This window comes from Thamnophis elegans, chromosome Z (genome assembly GCF_009769535.1).
Source record: "Thamnophis elegans isolate rThaEle1 chromosome Z, rThaEle1.pri, whole genome shotgun sequence".
Taxonomy (NCBI): domain Eukaryota; kingdom Metazoa; phylum Chordata; class Lepidosauria; order Squamata; family Colubridae; genus Thamnophis; species Thamnophis elegans.
Genome location: NC_045558.1, coordinates 105,459,679 through 105,472,903, shown reverse-complemented (window position 1 = coordinate 105,472,903; position 13,225 = coordinate 105,459,679). Strand labels below are relative to the sequence as shown.

General features: G+C 42.4%; 1 protein-coding gene and 2 pseudogenes across 8 annotated transcripts in view; all 3 read left to right on the top strand.

Annotated features, from left to right (window-relative positions):
* Positions 1 to 13,225, top strand: part of HDAC5 (histone deacetylase 5) — a 160,940-nt gene that overhangs the window by 129,231 nt on the left and 18,484 nt on the right. For all 8 annotated transcript variants that reach the window (XM_032238121.1, XM_032238117.1, XM_032238120.1 and 5 more), the window contains 2 exons: positions 10,006 to 10,217; positions 10,634 to 10,939. In XM_032238121.1, the coding sequence (XP_032094012.1) occupies positions 10,006 to 10,217; positions 10,634 to 10,939 (518 nt within the window). The remainder of the gene's footprint in view (positions 1 to 10,005; positions 10,218 to 10,633; positions 10,940 to 13,225) is intronic.
* LOC116522983 lies at positions 1,358 to 4,268 on the top strand (annotated as a pseudogene).
* On the top strand, positions 4,558 to 7,778 carry LOC116522982 (annotated as a pseudogene).

The following is a 13,225-nucleotide window of genomic DNA, read 5'->3' as shown; positions in this document are numbered from 1 at the left end:
TTCGGTCAGTAACAAGCATGGAAAAAGGAGGAGATTCAGCTGAATGACAGGAAAATTGTCCCTGTTGATTCTCCTGGCTTTTTCCACAACGACTGTTCAAAGGCGATATTGCTGCAGAAATGAGGAAAAGCATGAAGATATGCTCCCTAGATCCTCATGTCATTCTGTAGGTGATGTGTCTTGGTTGTTTCTCCCAGGAGATTGAGGTGGCTCAATTGATCAAAGAGATTTTTGACATTAAAGCCAGGAATTACATGATCCTCTTGTTCACCCACAAAGAGGGTCTGGAAGAAGAATCACTTGAAAATATCATACCTGTCATAGGTAAAAATCTGAAGGAATATGTTGCTGAATGTGGCAACTGGTAACTGGCTTTCAACAACCAGGCTAAAGGGACAGAATGAGGTGGTTCAATTGATCAAAGAGATTTTTAACCTTAAAGCCAGGAATTACATGTTCCTCTTGTTCACCTGCAAAGAGGGTCTGGAAGAAGAATCACTTGAAAATATCATACCTGTCATAGGTAAAAATCTGAAGGAATACGTTGCTGAATGTGGCAAGTGGTAACTGGCTTTCAACAACCAGGCTAAAGGGACAGAATGAGGTGGTTCAATTGATCAAAGAGATTTTTGACCTTAAAGCCAGGAATTACATGATCCTCTTGTTCACCCGCAAAGAGGGTCTGGAAGAAGAATCACTTGAAAATATCATACCTGTCATAGGTAAAAATCTGAAGGAATATGTTGCTGAACGTGGCAACTGGTAACTGGCTTTCAACAACCAGGCTAAAGGGACAGAATGAGGTGGTTCAATTGATCAAAGAGATTTTTGACCTTAAAGCCAGGAATTACATGATCCTCTTGTTCACCCACAAAGAGGGTCTGGAAGATGAACTGCTTGAAAATATCATTCCTCTATCCTGGTGCTCCTTAACCTCTCAGCGGCTTTCGATACCCATCGACCATGGTATGCTTCGAAAAGCGTTCAGAGACTGCAGTTAGTTCAGAATGCGGCCGCGCGGGTGATAGTGGGTGTGCCGAGGTACACCCATGTTACACCTATCTATCCTCTGTGAGCTGCACTGTCTGCCTATTGCTCTCCGGACTCAATTCAAGGTGTTGGTTATCACCTTTAAAGCCCTACATGGCTTAGGGCCAGGATACCTTCGAGACCACCTGCTGACACATACCTCCCAGCGACCAGTAAGATCCCATAGATTGGGCCTCCTTCGGGTGCCGTCAGCCATACAATGTCGGCTGGCGGGCCCTCGGAGAACAGCCTTCTCGATGGCTGCTCCGACTCTTTGGAACCAGCTCCCCCCGGAAATCTGGACCATACCCATTCTGATGGCCTTCAGGAAAGCCATAAAAACTTGGCTGTTCTGGCAGGATTGGGACTGTTGACCTCACTATTGAGGTCCAGCCTTGACTAAAATTGAATTTATGATGGATGATTGTTGTTTTAAATTGTATTGTTTTATCTTTTTTATATTCTGTTTGTAAGCCGCCCGGAGTCCATTCGGCATATAAAAGTTTTAAATAAAAATTTAATAAATAAGGTAAAAATCTGAAGGAATATGTTGCTGAATGTGGCAACTGGTAACTGGCTTTAAAAAACCAGGCTAAAGGGACAGAATGAAAGGCTCAGCTGGCCAAACTGATGACCATGATTGATCATCTGCAAGAACAGATATGATCCTTGTAACACAGAAGACATGATGAACTTCAACAAAAGACACAACCTCTGATCGCTTCCTTTCCATTAGAAACCAGAAAATCTCTCTAAATGAGCTTCAGCTCCCAAAGTGGTAACTATGCCAAAGGCTGCTGTCAAGTTTCATAAGGGGATGTTGCTATTGCAACTATTGTCACTTCTCAGCTTCCAGATTGCAAAACGTGCTTGTAGCATCCAGAAAAGTGCAAGCAACTTTTCTTTCTGGAATTGAAGATTTGCAAAGGGGATGAATGTGAGCAACAGTTTTGTGCTTTAAAACTAGTTTTTGTAAATTTCAGGGTAATTAAAAGAAGAATTTGGCCCTTTTTGAGACTTTATTTTGGGTATTTCAATGCCAAGACCTATGGCTAAAAACAAATGAACTTTGTTTTTTCATTTTATTACATTTTTTCTCCTATAGAAGCCTCCATAATTAAACAGGAAGGCTGTTTCAAAAGAGGAGGTGAAAGTTTTCCTTCCCTGGTCCTTCCACTTTCGTTTTCTCAACGCACTGAAGACAAAGCAGAAGACAAGGCTTTCCTTAAAGATCTAGCAGAGAAGCAGATCCACCTGCCACCAGGATTTCTGATTCCTTCCAACCAGAAACTCCATGTTTTGTGCTGTGAGACTTGTCTGGAAACAGCTGGAAACATCCGAGGGCCTCAACGGACGACCGTCTTTGTGGGAAGAACCAGAAATGGGAAAAGTGCGATGGGAAACAACAATTCTGGGAAGCAAAGACTTTGAGTTTGGGCAGTCAGTTCAGTCAGTAACAAGCATGGCAAAAGGAGGATATTCAGCTGAATGACAGGAAGATTGTCCCTGTTGATTCTCCTGGCTTTTTCCACAACGACTGTTCAAAGACGACATTGCTGCAGAAGTGAGGAAATGCGTGACGAAATGCGTGAAGATATGCTCCCTAGATCCTCATGTCATTCTGTAGGTGATGTGTCTTGGTTGTTTCTCCCAGGAGATTGAGGTGGCTCAATTGATCAAAGAGATTTTTGACATTAAAGCCAGGAATTACATGATCCTCTTGTTCACCCACAAAGAGGGTCTGGAAGAAGAATCACTTGAAAATATCATACCTGTCATAGGTAAAAATCTGAAGGAATATGTTGCTGAATGTGGCAACTGGTAACTGGCTTTCAACAACCAGGCTAAAGGGACAGAATGAGGTGGTTCAATTGATCAAAGAGATTTTTAACCTTAAAGCCAGGAATTACATGTTCCTCTTGTTCACCCGCAAAGAGGGTCTGGAAGAAGAATCACTTGAAAATATCATACCTGTCATAGGTAAAAATCTGAAGGAATACGTTGCTGAATGTGGCAAGTGGTAACTGGCTTTCAACAACCAGGCTAAAGGGACAGAATGAGGTGGTTCAATTGATCAAAGAGATTTTTGACCTTAAAGCCAGGAATTACATGATCCTCTTGTTCACCCGCAAAGAGGGTCTGGAAGAAGAATCACTTGAAAATATCATACCTGTCATAGGTAAAAATCTGAAGGAATATGTTGCTGAACGTGGCAACTGGTAACTGGCTTTCAACAACCAGGCTAAAGGGACAGAATGAGGTGGTTCAATTGATCAAAGAGATTTTTGACCTTAAAGCCAGGAATTACATGATCCTCTTGTTCACCCACAAAGAGGGTCTGGAAGATGAACTGCTTGAAAATATCATTCCTCTATCCTGGTGCTCCTTAACCTCTCAGCGGCTTTCGATACCCATCGACCATGGTATGCTTCGAAAAGCGTTCAGAGACTGCAGTTAGTTCAGAATGCGGCCGCGCGGGTGATAGTGGGTGTGCCGAGGTACACCCATGTTACACCTATCTATCCTCTGTGAGCTGCACTGTCTGCCTATTGCTCTCCGGACTCAATTCAAGGTGTTGGTTATCACCTTTAAAGCCCTACATGGCTTAGGGCCAGGATACCTTCGAGACCACCTGCTGACACATACCTCCCAGCGACCAGTAAGATCCCATAGATTGGGCCTCCTTCGGGTGCCGTCAGCCATACAATGTCGGCTGGCGGGCCCTCGGAGAACAGCCTTCTCGATGGCTGCTCCGACTCTTTGGAACCAGCTCCCCCCGGAAATCTGGACCATACCCATTCTGATGGCCTTCAGGAAAGCCATAAAAACTTGGCTGTTCTGGCAGGATTGGGACTGTTGACCTCACTATTGAGGTCCAGCCTTGACTAAAATTGAATTTATGATGGATGATTGTTGTTTTAAATTGTATTGTTTTATCTTTTTTATATTCTGTTTGTAAGCCGCCCGGAGTCCATTCGGCATATAAAAGTTTTAAATAAAAATTTAATAAATAAGGTAAAAATCTGAAGGAATATGTTGCTGAATGTGGCAACTGGTAACTGGCTTTAAAAAACCAGGCTAAAGGGACAGAATGAAAGGCTCAGCTGGCCAAACTGATGACCATGATTGATCATCTGCAAGAACAGATATGATCCTTGTAACACAGAAGACATGATGAACTTCAACAAAAGACACAACCTCTGATCGCTTCCTTTCCATTAGAAACCAGAAAATCTCTCTAAATGAGCTTCAGCTCCCAAAGTGGTAACTATGCCAAAGGCTGCTGTCAAGTTTCATAAGGGGATGTTGCTATTGCAACTATTGTCACTTCTCAGCTTCCAGATTGCAAAACGTGCTTGTAGCATCCAGAAAAGTGCAAGCAACTTTTCTTTCTGGAATTGAAGATTTGCAAAGGGGATGAATGTGAGCAACAGTTTTGTGCTTTAAAACTAGTTTTTGTAAATTTCAGGGTAATTAAAAGAAGAATTTGGCCCTTTTTGAGACTTTATTTTGGGTATTTCAATGCCAAGACCTATGGCTAAAAACAAATGAACTTTGTTTTTTCATTTTATTACATTTTTTCTCCTATAGAAGCCTCCATAATTAAACAGGAAGGCTGTTTCAAAAGAGGAGGTGAAAGTTTTCCTTCCCTGGTCCTTCCACTTTCGTTTTCTCAACGCACTGAAGACAAAGCAGAAGACAAGGCTTTCCTTAAAGATCTAGCAGAGAAGCAGATCCACCTGCCACCAGGATTTCTGATTCCTTCCAACCAGAAACTCCATGTTTTGTGCTGTGAGACTTGTCTGGAAACAGCTGGAAACATCCGAGGGCCTCAACGGACGACCGTCTTTGTGGGAAGAACCAGAAATGGGAAAAGTGCGATGGGAAACAACAATTCTGGGAAGCAAAGACTTTGAGTTTGGGCAGTCAGTTCAGTCAGTAACAAGCATGGCAAAAGGAGGATATTCAGCTGAATGACAGGAAGATTGTCCCTGTTGATTCTCCTGGCTTTTTCCACAACGACTGTTCAAAGACGACATTGCTGCAGAAGTGAGGAAATGCGTGACGAAATGCGTGAAGATATGCTCCCTAGATCCTCATGTCATTCTGTAGGTGATGTGTCTTGGTTGTTTCTCCCAGGAGATTGAGGTGGCTCAATTGATCTAAGAGATTTTTGACGTTAAAGCCAGGAATTACATGATCCTCTTGTTCACCCGCAAAAAGGGTCTGAAAGAAGAATCACTTGAAAATATCATACCTGTCGTCATAGGTAAAATCTGAAGGAATATGTTGCTGAATGTGGCAACTGGTAACTGGCTTTCAACAACCAGGCTAAAGGGACAGAATGAGGTGGTTCAATTGATCAAAGAGATTTTTGGCCTTAAAGCCAGGAATTACATGATCCTCTTGTTCACCCGCAAAGAGGGTCTGGAAAATGAATCGCTTGAAAATATCATACCTGTCATAGGTAAAAATCTGAAGGAATATGTTGCTGAATGTGGCAACTGGTAACTGGCTTTCAACAACCAGGCTAAAGGGACAGAATGAGGTGGTTCAATTGATCAAAGAGATTTTTGGCCTTAAAGCCAGGAATTACATGATCCTCTTGTTCACCTGCAAAGAGGGTCTGGAAAATGAATCACTTGAAAATATCATACCTGTCATAGGTAAAAATCTGAAGGAATATGTTGCTGAATGTGGCAACTGGTAACTGGCTTTCAACAACCAGGCTAAAGGGACAGAATGAGGTGGTTCAATTGATCAAAGAGATTTTTGACCTTAAAGCCAGGAATTACATGATCCTCTTGTTCACCCGCAAAGAGGGTCTGGAAGAAGAATCACTTGAAAATATCATACCTGTCATAGGTAAAAATCTGAAGGAATATGTTGCTGAATGTGGCAACTGGTAACTGGCTTTTCAACAACCAGGCTAAAGGGACAGAATGAGTGGTTCAATTGATCAAAGAGATTTTTGGCCTTAAAGCCAGGAATTACATGATCCTCTTGTTCACCTGCAAAGAGGGTCTGGAAAATGAATCGCTTGAAAATATCATACCTGTCATAGGTAAAAATCTGAAGGAATATGTTGCTGAATGTGGCAACTGGTAACTGGCTTTCAACAACCAGGCTAAAGGGACAGAATGAGGTGGTTCAATTGATCAAAGAGATTTTTGGCCTTAAAGCCAGGAATTACATGATCCTCTTGTTCACCCGCAAAGAGGGTCTGGAAAATGAATCGCTTGAAAATATCATACCTGTCATAGGTAAAAATCTGAAGGAATATGTTGCTGAATGTGGCAACAGGTAACTGGCTTTCAACAACCAGGCTAAAAGGACAGAATGAAAGGCTCAGGTGGCCAAACTGATGACCATGATTGATCATTTGCAAGAACAGATATGATCCTTGTAACACAGAAGACATGATGAACTTCAACAAAAGACACAACCTCTGATCGCTTCCTTTCCATTAGAAACCAGAAAATCTCTCTAAATGAGCTTCGGCTCCCAAGGTGGCAACTATGCCAAAGGCTACTGTCAAGTTTCATAAGGGGATGTTGCTATTGCAACTATTGTCACTTCTCAGCTTCCAGATTGCAAAACGTGCTTGTAGCATCCAGAAAAGTGCAAGCAACTTTTCTTTCTGGAATTGCAGATTTGCAAAGGGGGTGAAGTGAGCAACAGTTTTGTGCTTTAAAAACTAGTTTTTATAAATTTCAGGGTAATTAAAAGAAGAATTTGGCCCTTTTTTTAGATTTTATTTTGGGTATTTCAATGCCAAGATTTATGGCATTGTTTTTCATTTTATTACACTTTTTCTCCTATAGAAGCCTCCATAATTAAACAGGAACGCTGTTTCAAAAGAGGAGGCGAAAGTTTTCCTTCCCTGGTCCTTCCACTTTCGTTTTCTCAACGCACTGAAGACAAAGCAGAAGACAAGGCTTTCATTAAAGAGCTAGCAGAGAAGCAGATCCACCTGCCACCAGGATTTCTGATTCCTTCCAACCAGAAACTCCATGTTTTGTGCTGTGAGACTTGTCTGGAAACAGCTGGAAACATCCGAGGGCCTCAACGGACGACCGTCTTTGTGGGAAGAACCGGAAATGGGAAAAGTGCGATGGGAAACAACAATTCTGGGAAGCAAAGACTTTGAGTTTGGGCAGTCAGTTCAGTCAGTAACAAGCATGGCAAAAGGAGGAGATTCAGCTGAATGACAGGAAGATTGTCCCTGTTGATTCTCCTGGCTTTTTCCACAACGACTTTTCAAAGATGATATTGCTGCAGAAGTGAGGAAATGCGTGAAGATATGCTCCCTAGATCCTCATGTCATTCTGTAGGTGATGCGTCTTGGTTGTTTCTCCCAGGAGAATGAGGTGGCTCAATTGATCAAAGAGATTTTTGGCCTTAAAGCAGGAATTACATGATCCTCTTGTTCACCCGCAAAGAGGGTCTGGAAAATGAATCGCTTGAAAATATCATACCTGTCGTCATAGGTAAAATCTGAAGGAATATGTTGCTGAATGTGGCAACTGGTAACTGGCTTTCAACAACCAGGCTAAAGGGACAGAATGAGGTGGTTCAATTGATCAAAGAGATTTTTGGCCTTAAAGCCAGGAATTACATGATCCTCTTGTGCACCCACAAAGAGGGTCTGGAAGAGGAATCACTTGAAAATATCATACCTGTCATAGACGATTATCAATGCATCTTTGCAGGAGGGGTTTTTCCCCCAACCATTAAAGGAAGCTGTAGGTGAGACTCCTCCTCAAGAAGCCTTCCCTGGACCCAGCTGTTTTGAAAAACTATCATCCCGTCTCCAACCTTCCAACGCTTCAACTCCGACGGACCTTGAAAGAAACGGATTATCTAGACTCCTGTCAATCTGGTTTCAGGCCCGGATACAGCACGGAAACTGCTTTGATCGCCCTGACCGATGATCTCTGGCAGGCTAGGGATAGAGGACATTCCTCTATCCTGGTGCTCCTTGACCTCTCAGCGGCCTTCGATACCCATCGACCATGGTATGCTTCGGCAATGCCTGGGGGAGGTGGGAGTGAGAGGCACCATATTGCGGTGATTCTCCTCTTACCTTTCTGACAGGTCGCAGTTGGTGTTGGTCAGGGGGCAGAGGTTGACCCCTAGGCCCCTTGAGTGAGATGTGCCACAGGGTTCGGTCCTGTCCCCCCCTCCTATTCAACATCTACATGAAGCTGCTGGGTGAGATCATGCGACAGCATGGGGTCAAATATCATCAATATGCTGATAATATTCAATTAGGTTTTTCTGCCCCTTGCTAGCTCAGTGAAGCGGTGGACATGATGTGCTGATGTCTGGAGGCTGTTAGGGTCTGGATGGAGATGAACAAACTTGTGCTCAACCCCGATAAGACTGAGTGGCTTTGGATGTTGCTCCTGAAGGACTGTCTGGACAGTCCATCCTTAACCCTGGTGGGAGGAAATTTACGCCCCTCAGAGAGGGCTCGCAATTTGGGAGTCTTCCTGGACTCGCAGCTGAAATTGGAACATCATCTGTCAGCTGTGATCAGGGGGGCTTTTGCCCAAGTTCGCCTGGTGCACCATTTGCGGCCCTATTTGGATCGGGATGCACTTCTAACGGTCACTCATGCCCTTGTCACCTCGAGGCTGGATTATTGTAACACGCTCTACATGGGGCTACCCTTGAAAAGCATTCAGAGACTGCAGTTAGTTCAGAATGCGGCCACGCGGGTGACAGTGGGTGTGCCGAGGTACACCCATGTTACACCTATCTATCCTCCGTGAGCTGCACTGGCTGCCTATTGCTCTCCGGACTCAATTCAAGGTGTTGGTTATCACCTTTAAAGCCCTACATGGCTTAGGGCCAGGATACCTTCGAGACCACCTGCTGACACATACCTCCCAGCGACCAGTAAGATCCCATAGATTGGGCCTCCTTCGGGTGGCGTCAGCCATACAATGTTGGCTGGCGGGCCCTCGGAGAACAGCCTTCTCGATGGCTGCTCCGACTCTTTGGAACCAGCTCCCCCCGGAAATCCGGACCATACCCATTCTGATGGCCTTCAGGAAAGCCATAAAAACTTGGCTGTTCTGGCAGGATTGGGACTGTTGACCTCACTATTGAGGTCCAGCCTTGACTAAAATTGAATTTATGATGGATGATTGTTGTTTTAAATTGTATTGTTTTATCTTTTTTATATTCTGTTTGTAAACCGCCCGGAGTCCATTCGGCATGTAAAAGTTTTAAATAAAAAATTAATAAATAAGGTAAAAATCTGAAGGAATATGTTGCTGAATGTGGCAACTGGTAACTGGCTTTCAACAACCAGGCTAAAGGGACAGAATGAAAGGCTCAGGTGGCCAAACTGATGACCATGATTGATCATCTGCAAGAACAGATATGATCCTTGTAACACAGAAGACATGATGAACTTCAACAAAATACACAACCTCTGATCGCTTCCTTTCCATTAGAAACCAGAAAATCTCTCTAAATGAGCTTTGGCTCCCAAGGTGGCAACTATGCCAAAGGCTACTGTCAAGTTTCATAAGGGGATGTTGCTATTGCAACTATTGTCACTTCTCAGCTTCCAAAAAATTATGTGCGATGGGAAGGGGGAGATAGAACCTAGGTTTCGTATATTCCAGAACCAAGGACACTTCAGCAGGTGTTCCCCAGACTTTCTCACAACAATATCAGGAGGCTCCATTGGAACCTGTTTCAATAGGGGGAGGCAGAACCTGAACTTGAATTATGTCTATGTAGCTCTGCATGGGAATTAGCTAGATCTGGTTTTCCCCTCATCTTTTTTCATTTTGGTGACAAACCAGAATATGAAACTTGTGAAACCCTTTTACTAATATTTCCATGTAAAAAAATATGAATCTAGTTACATGGCTTATGGCTTTTTTATTTTTAAATGAAATGTGATGCAATATTTTACAAGTGTCTTCCCAATAAAGCCTGGTCTCTTCATTCTAGTTCCTCTGCATGGCCAATCCCCTCTAGTGACAGGAGAACGCATCCCCTCCAACCTACGCACTGTAAGCAAGTTGCCTCGACATCGTCCATTGAGCCGCACCCAATCGTCCCCACTGCCTCAGAGCCCCCAAGCATTGCAACACTTGGTTGTGCAGCAGCAGCACCAACATTTTCTGGAGAAGCAGAAACAGCAGCAGATTCAGCTGGGAAAGGTAGGCAAAGGAAGTTGTGACCCAAGCAAACATTTGTGCACTCTATTTAGACATGAATCCATGTTCTCTGATTTCCCAAGCTAAAGAAGTATATGATCAAAAGCAAAGCTCTCTCCCCCACCCCCCTTCTGTTGTCATTCAGCATGCTCCAAGCTACCTGGAGCTGCTGAAATCTTCCAGCTACTGTCAACCTGTTTAAAATAGGATAATTGAGTAGTATATGTATTTTTCTCATTTGCACTTTAATCTGTAAGCGGCTAAGGGGACTAGAAATGAAGCTCAAAGAATCAAAGTCACCAGAGCAGGAAAACTATGTATTTACTGTAGCTTTCCTACCCCCACACTTCGACCTCAGAATTACTAGGCAATTAAAATGCCAGCAGTTTTTCCTTTTTAATTTTTTTCCTCTCTTGCAGATAATCACTAAGACTGGTGAGTTGCCACGGCCACCTACCACACATCCTGAAGAAACAGAAGAGGAATTGACAGAACAACAGGAATCTTTGGGGCTTGGTTTGGGCTTGGGCCAGGGGCCCTTTGTGCTGGATGGGTCAATAGAAAATGAGGGCACCCAGGATGGCTTGGATGAACAAGAGGAGGATGAGGAAGAAGAAAAGAGGGCAGCCAAAGAGCAAGGCTGTCTCCAGATGAATGATGAAGACGGAGTTAATAGGCTGGAAGAAGAACAGGAGGTTGAGGAGGTGGGAGTTACTTACAGGCAGGTGAGGCCTCTCTTAAAATAAGGTGTCATTAAAATCTCTACTGAAGTCACAGGAAAGAAGTGGTTAAAACTCCAAAAGGCTTCTCTTCTTCAAGACCAGATGCAGTATGGGAGGGGAGGCATTTATGTTCATCTGTTCATTTCCTCAGCAAGATAGCAAAGCATGTATGTATGAGAGCAAAGAACCTCTCTATGAATTATGAGACTTTGTGGCCTTGACATATGCAAAGATGTGAGATTCAAATTTGCTTAGCATAACATACATGTTTAGGCATGGCAATTAATTCCTGAGCTAGCAAGGAAAACGAATACCCCCCCCCCCCTTCAGTATGAGAAGATTCAATAGAGGAAGTGAAATTCCATTATTTAACAGTTGTGGATGGCGTCTCCATTTTGGCAACACTGTTGACCAACTGGCATGGAAGAAGAGGGTAGAAAAGAATGGAAATAGCAAAGAAATAATGATTCTAAAAACCGTAGGGGGCATAAAGGCAGGAAGAATATTTGGGTTATTTATGATAGATGCCCCAAGAAATATGGCTGCCATGCTATTTCTTGATATTTTTTTAGTAAAGTAGAAAAAGCCCCAGAAGAGCGCAAAAGAGAGGTATGCTCCATTTGAATGATTAGTCATATTGCTTGGACACAAATATCAAGTAAAGAAAAGTATAGCATGCTTTTAAAACTAAAAACAAGCTTTTATAAAGGGAAAAGAATATTGCAGATAGTGGCAGCAGTTCCACTGGAGAGCAAACATATCAATCCCCCCATTGTTTGCTACTGCCTCTTGAGAAAGACTGAATCGAAGTAAGAAGAATAATATAGTTATGGAAGAATAGAGAAAGAGGTGCTTCATAGCACAGGGAAGGTGTATTATAAGGAACTGTTAAGTTTGAAGAACTAGTTGAATGACTGTATCTCTTGCTTCCCATTCTTCATCCCCATTCATCTTAGATAATGGAGCTCCAAAAGGGAAAGTGACTCATCTCCTGCATTACAGTCATCTTTTCTGTCTCTCTTATCCTTGGTTTCTGAGCATACTTCTGGCTTCTGAACGTCATCCTTGATTATGAGTCATTTGTCTTCCTCTTCGTTCTGTTCATTTAAAAATTTCATCAGTTCCTTATTAGAATGTGTGTTTGGCAAAGAAATAAAAGCCCTTTCCTCCAGACGAAGGGTCAGCAAAGAAATCAGAATTGATTGAAAAGAGTTCAAAAATAAAGTATCTCATAGGAACATTGAGGGGTAGCTTAGGACTCATCATGCATAATATGGCATGGATGCTATTGTTAAAATGGATGCCACATATTTGGAAAATACTTGATTTGAGTTTACTATGGAATCCTATATTTAATCAGTCAAGCATAGAACACAACACCAGTCAAACACCAGCCAAACATCAAGTATGATTCATGTCAATCATTTCCCCACATATTTAAGCTCCGTTTACCCCCAGTGTCATCCCATAATCAATTACAGAAGATAACCATATTTGAAAATCTTGACAGTAATGTAGAATTTGCAGCCCATTGATGCTGCTGAGAGAAGATTTGTTCTCCCATTGCTACTGGCAGAGAAATTAATCTTCCTCTGTGGGTTTCAGAAACAATTGAAAGGGAGGGCAGTAGATCAGGATAAACAAATACTTCTTTTCACTTCCTATACTTCCTGATGAGTAATGTTTTGTGCTTGCCATGCCTATGGGATTCAAGGCAACAGGAAGCACATCTGGGTCAGATTTGGAAGTAAGCAAAACACACAGAAACAACACATGCACTTCTCTCTGCTACTTTCCTCTCATTCTTCCACCTTATCAGAAGTTTCTTAGGGAAGGAGCAGTACATCCTTGCTTGAGAGCTAAACTAAAAAAAATAATAATGAACTTTTCTAATTAACCTGGCCAACTTGGTAAGATTAGTCTACATCTTTAGAACTTGCTATAAGGTATGATTGATACCAGCCATAAAGCTGTCTAAAATAAAATTTCAGTTCTTGTATGATTCAGAAATCTAGTGTTTTTAACTGTACACAGTTCTCCTTGGACTATGCAAGTTATTTTGAGACAACTGTGCTGTAAAATTTCATGAAATAACTCTACAAAATTAGCTATGTTTTACTTTTTGGAAGCATTCTGAGCTCAGTGATTCAAGCTTAGAAAAGATTATTTCCAGGCTTAACTAGTTTTTTGAATGCTTCAGCTGTCCATTTCATACTCAAAACAGAACATTTTATGAAATTTCACTTTAAAATGTTTCAGAATTATATGCTTTGTACCATCCTAGCTGTG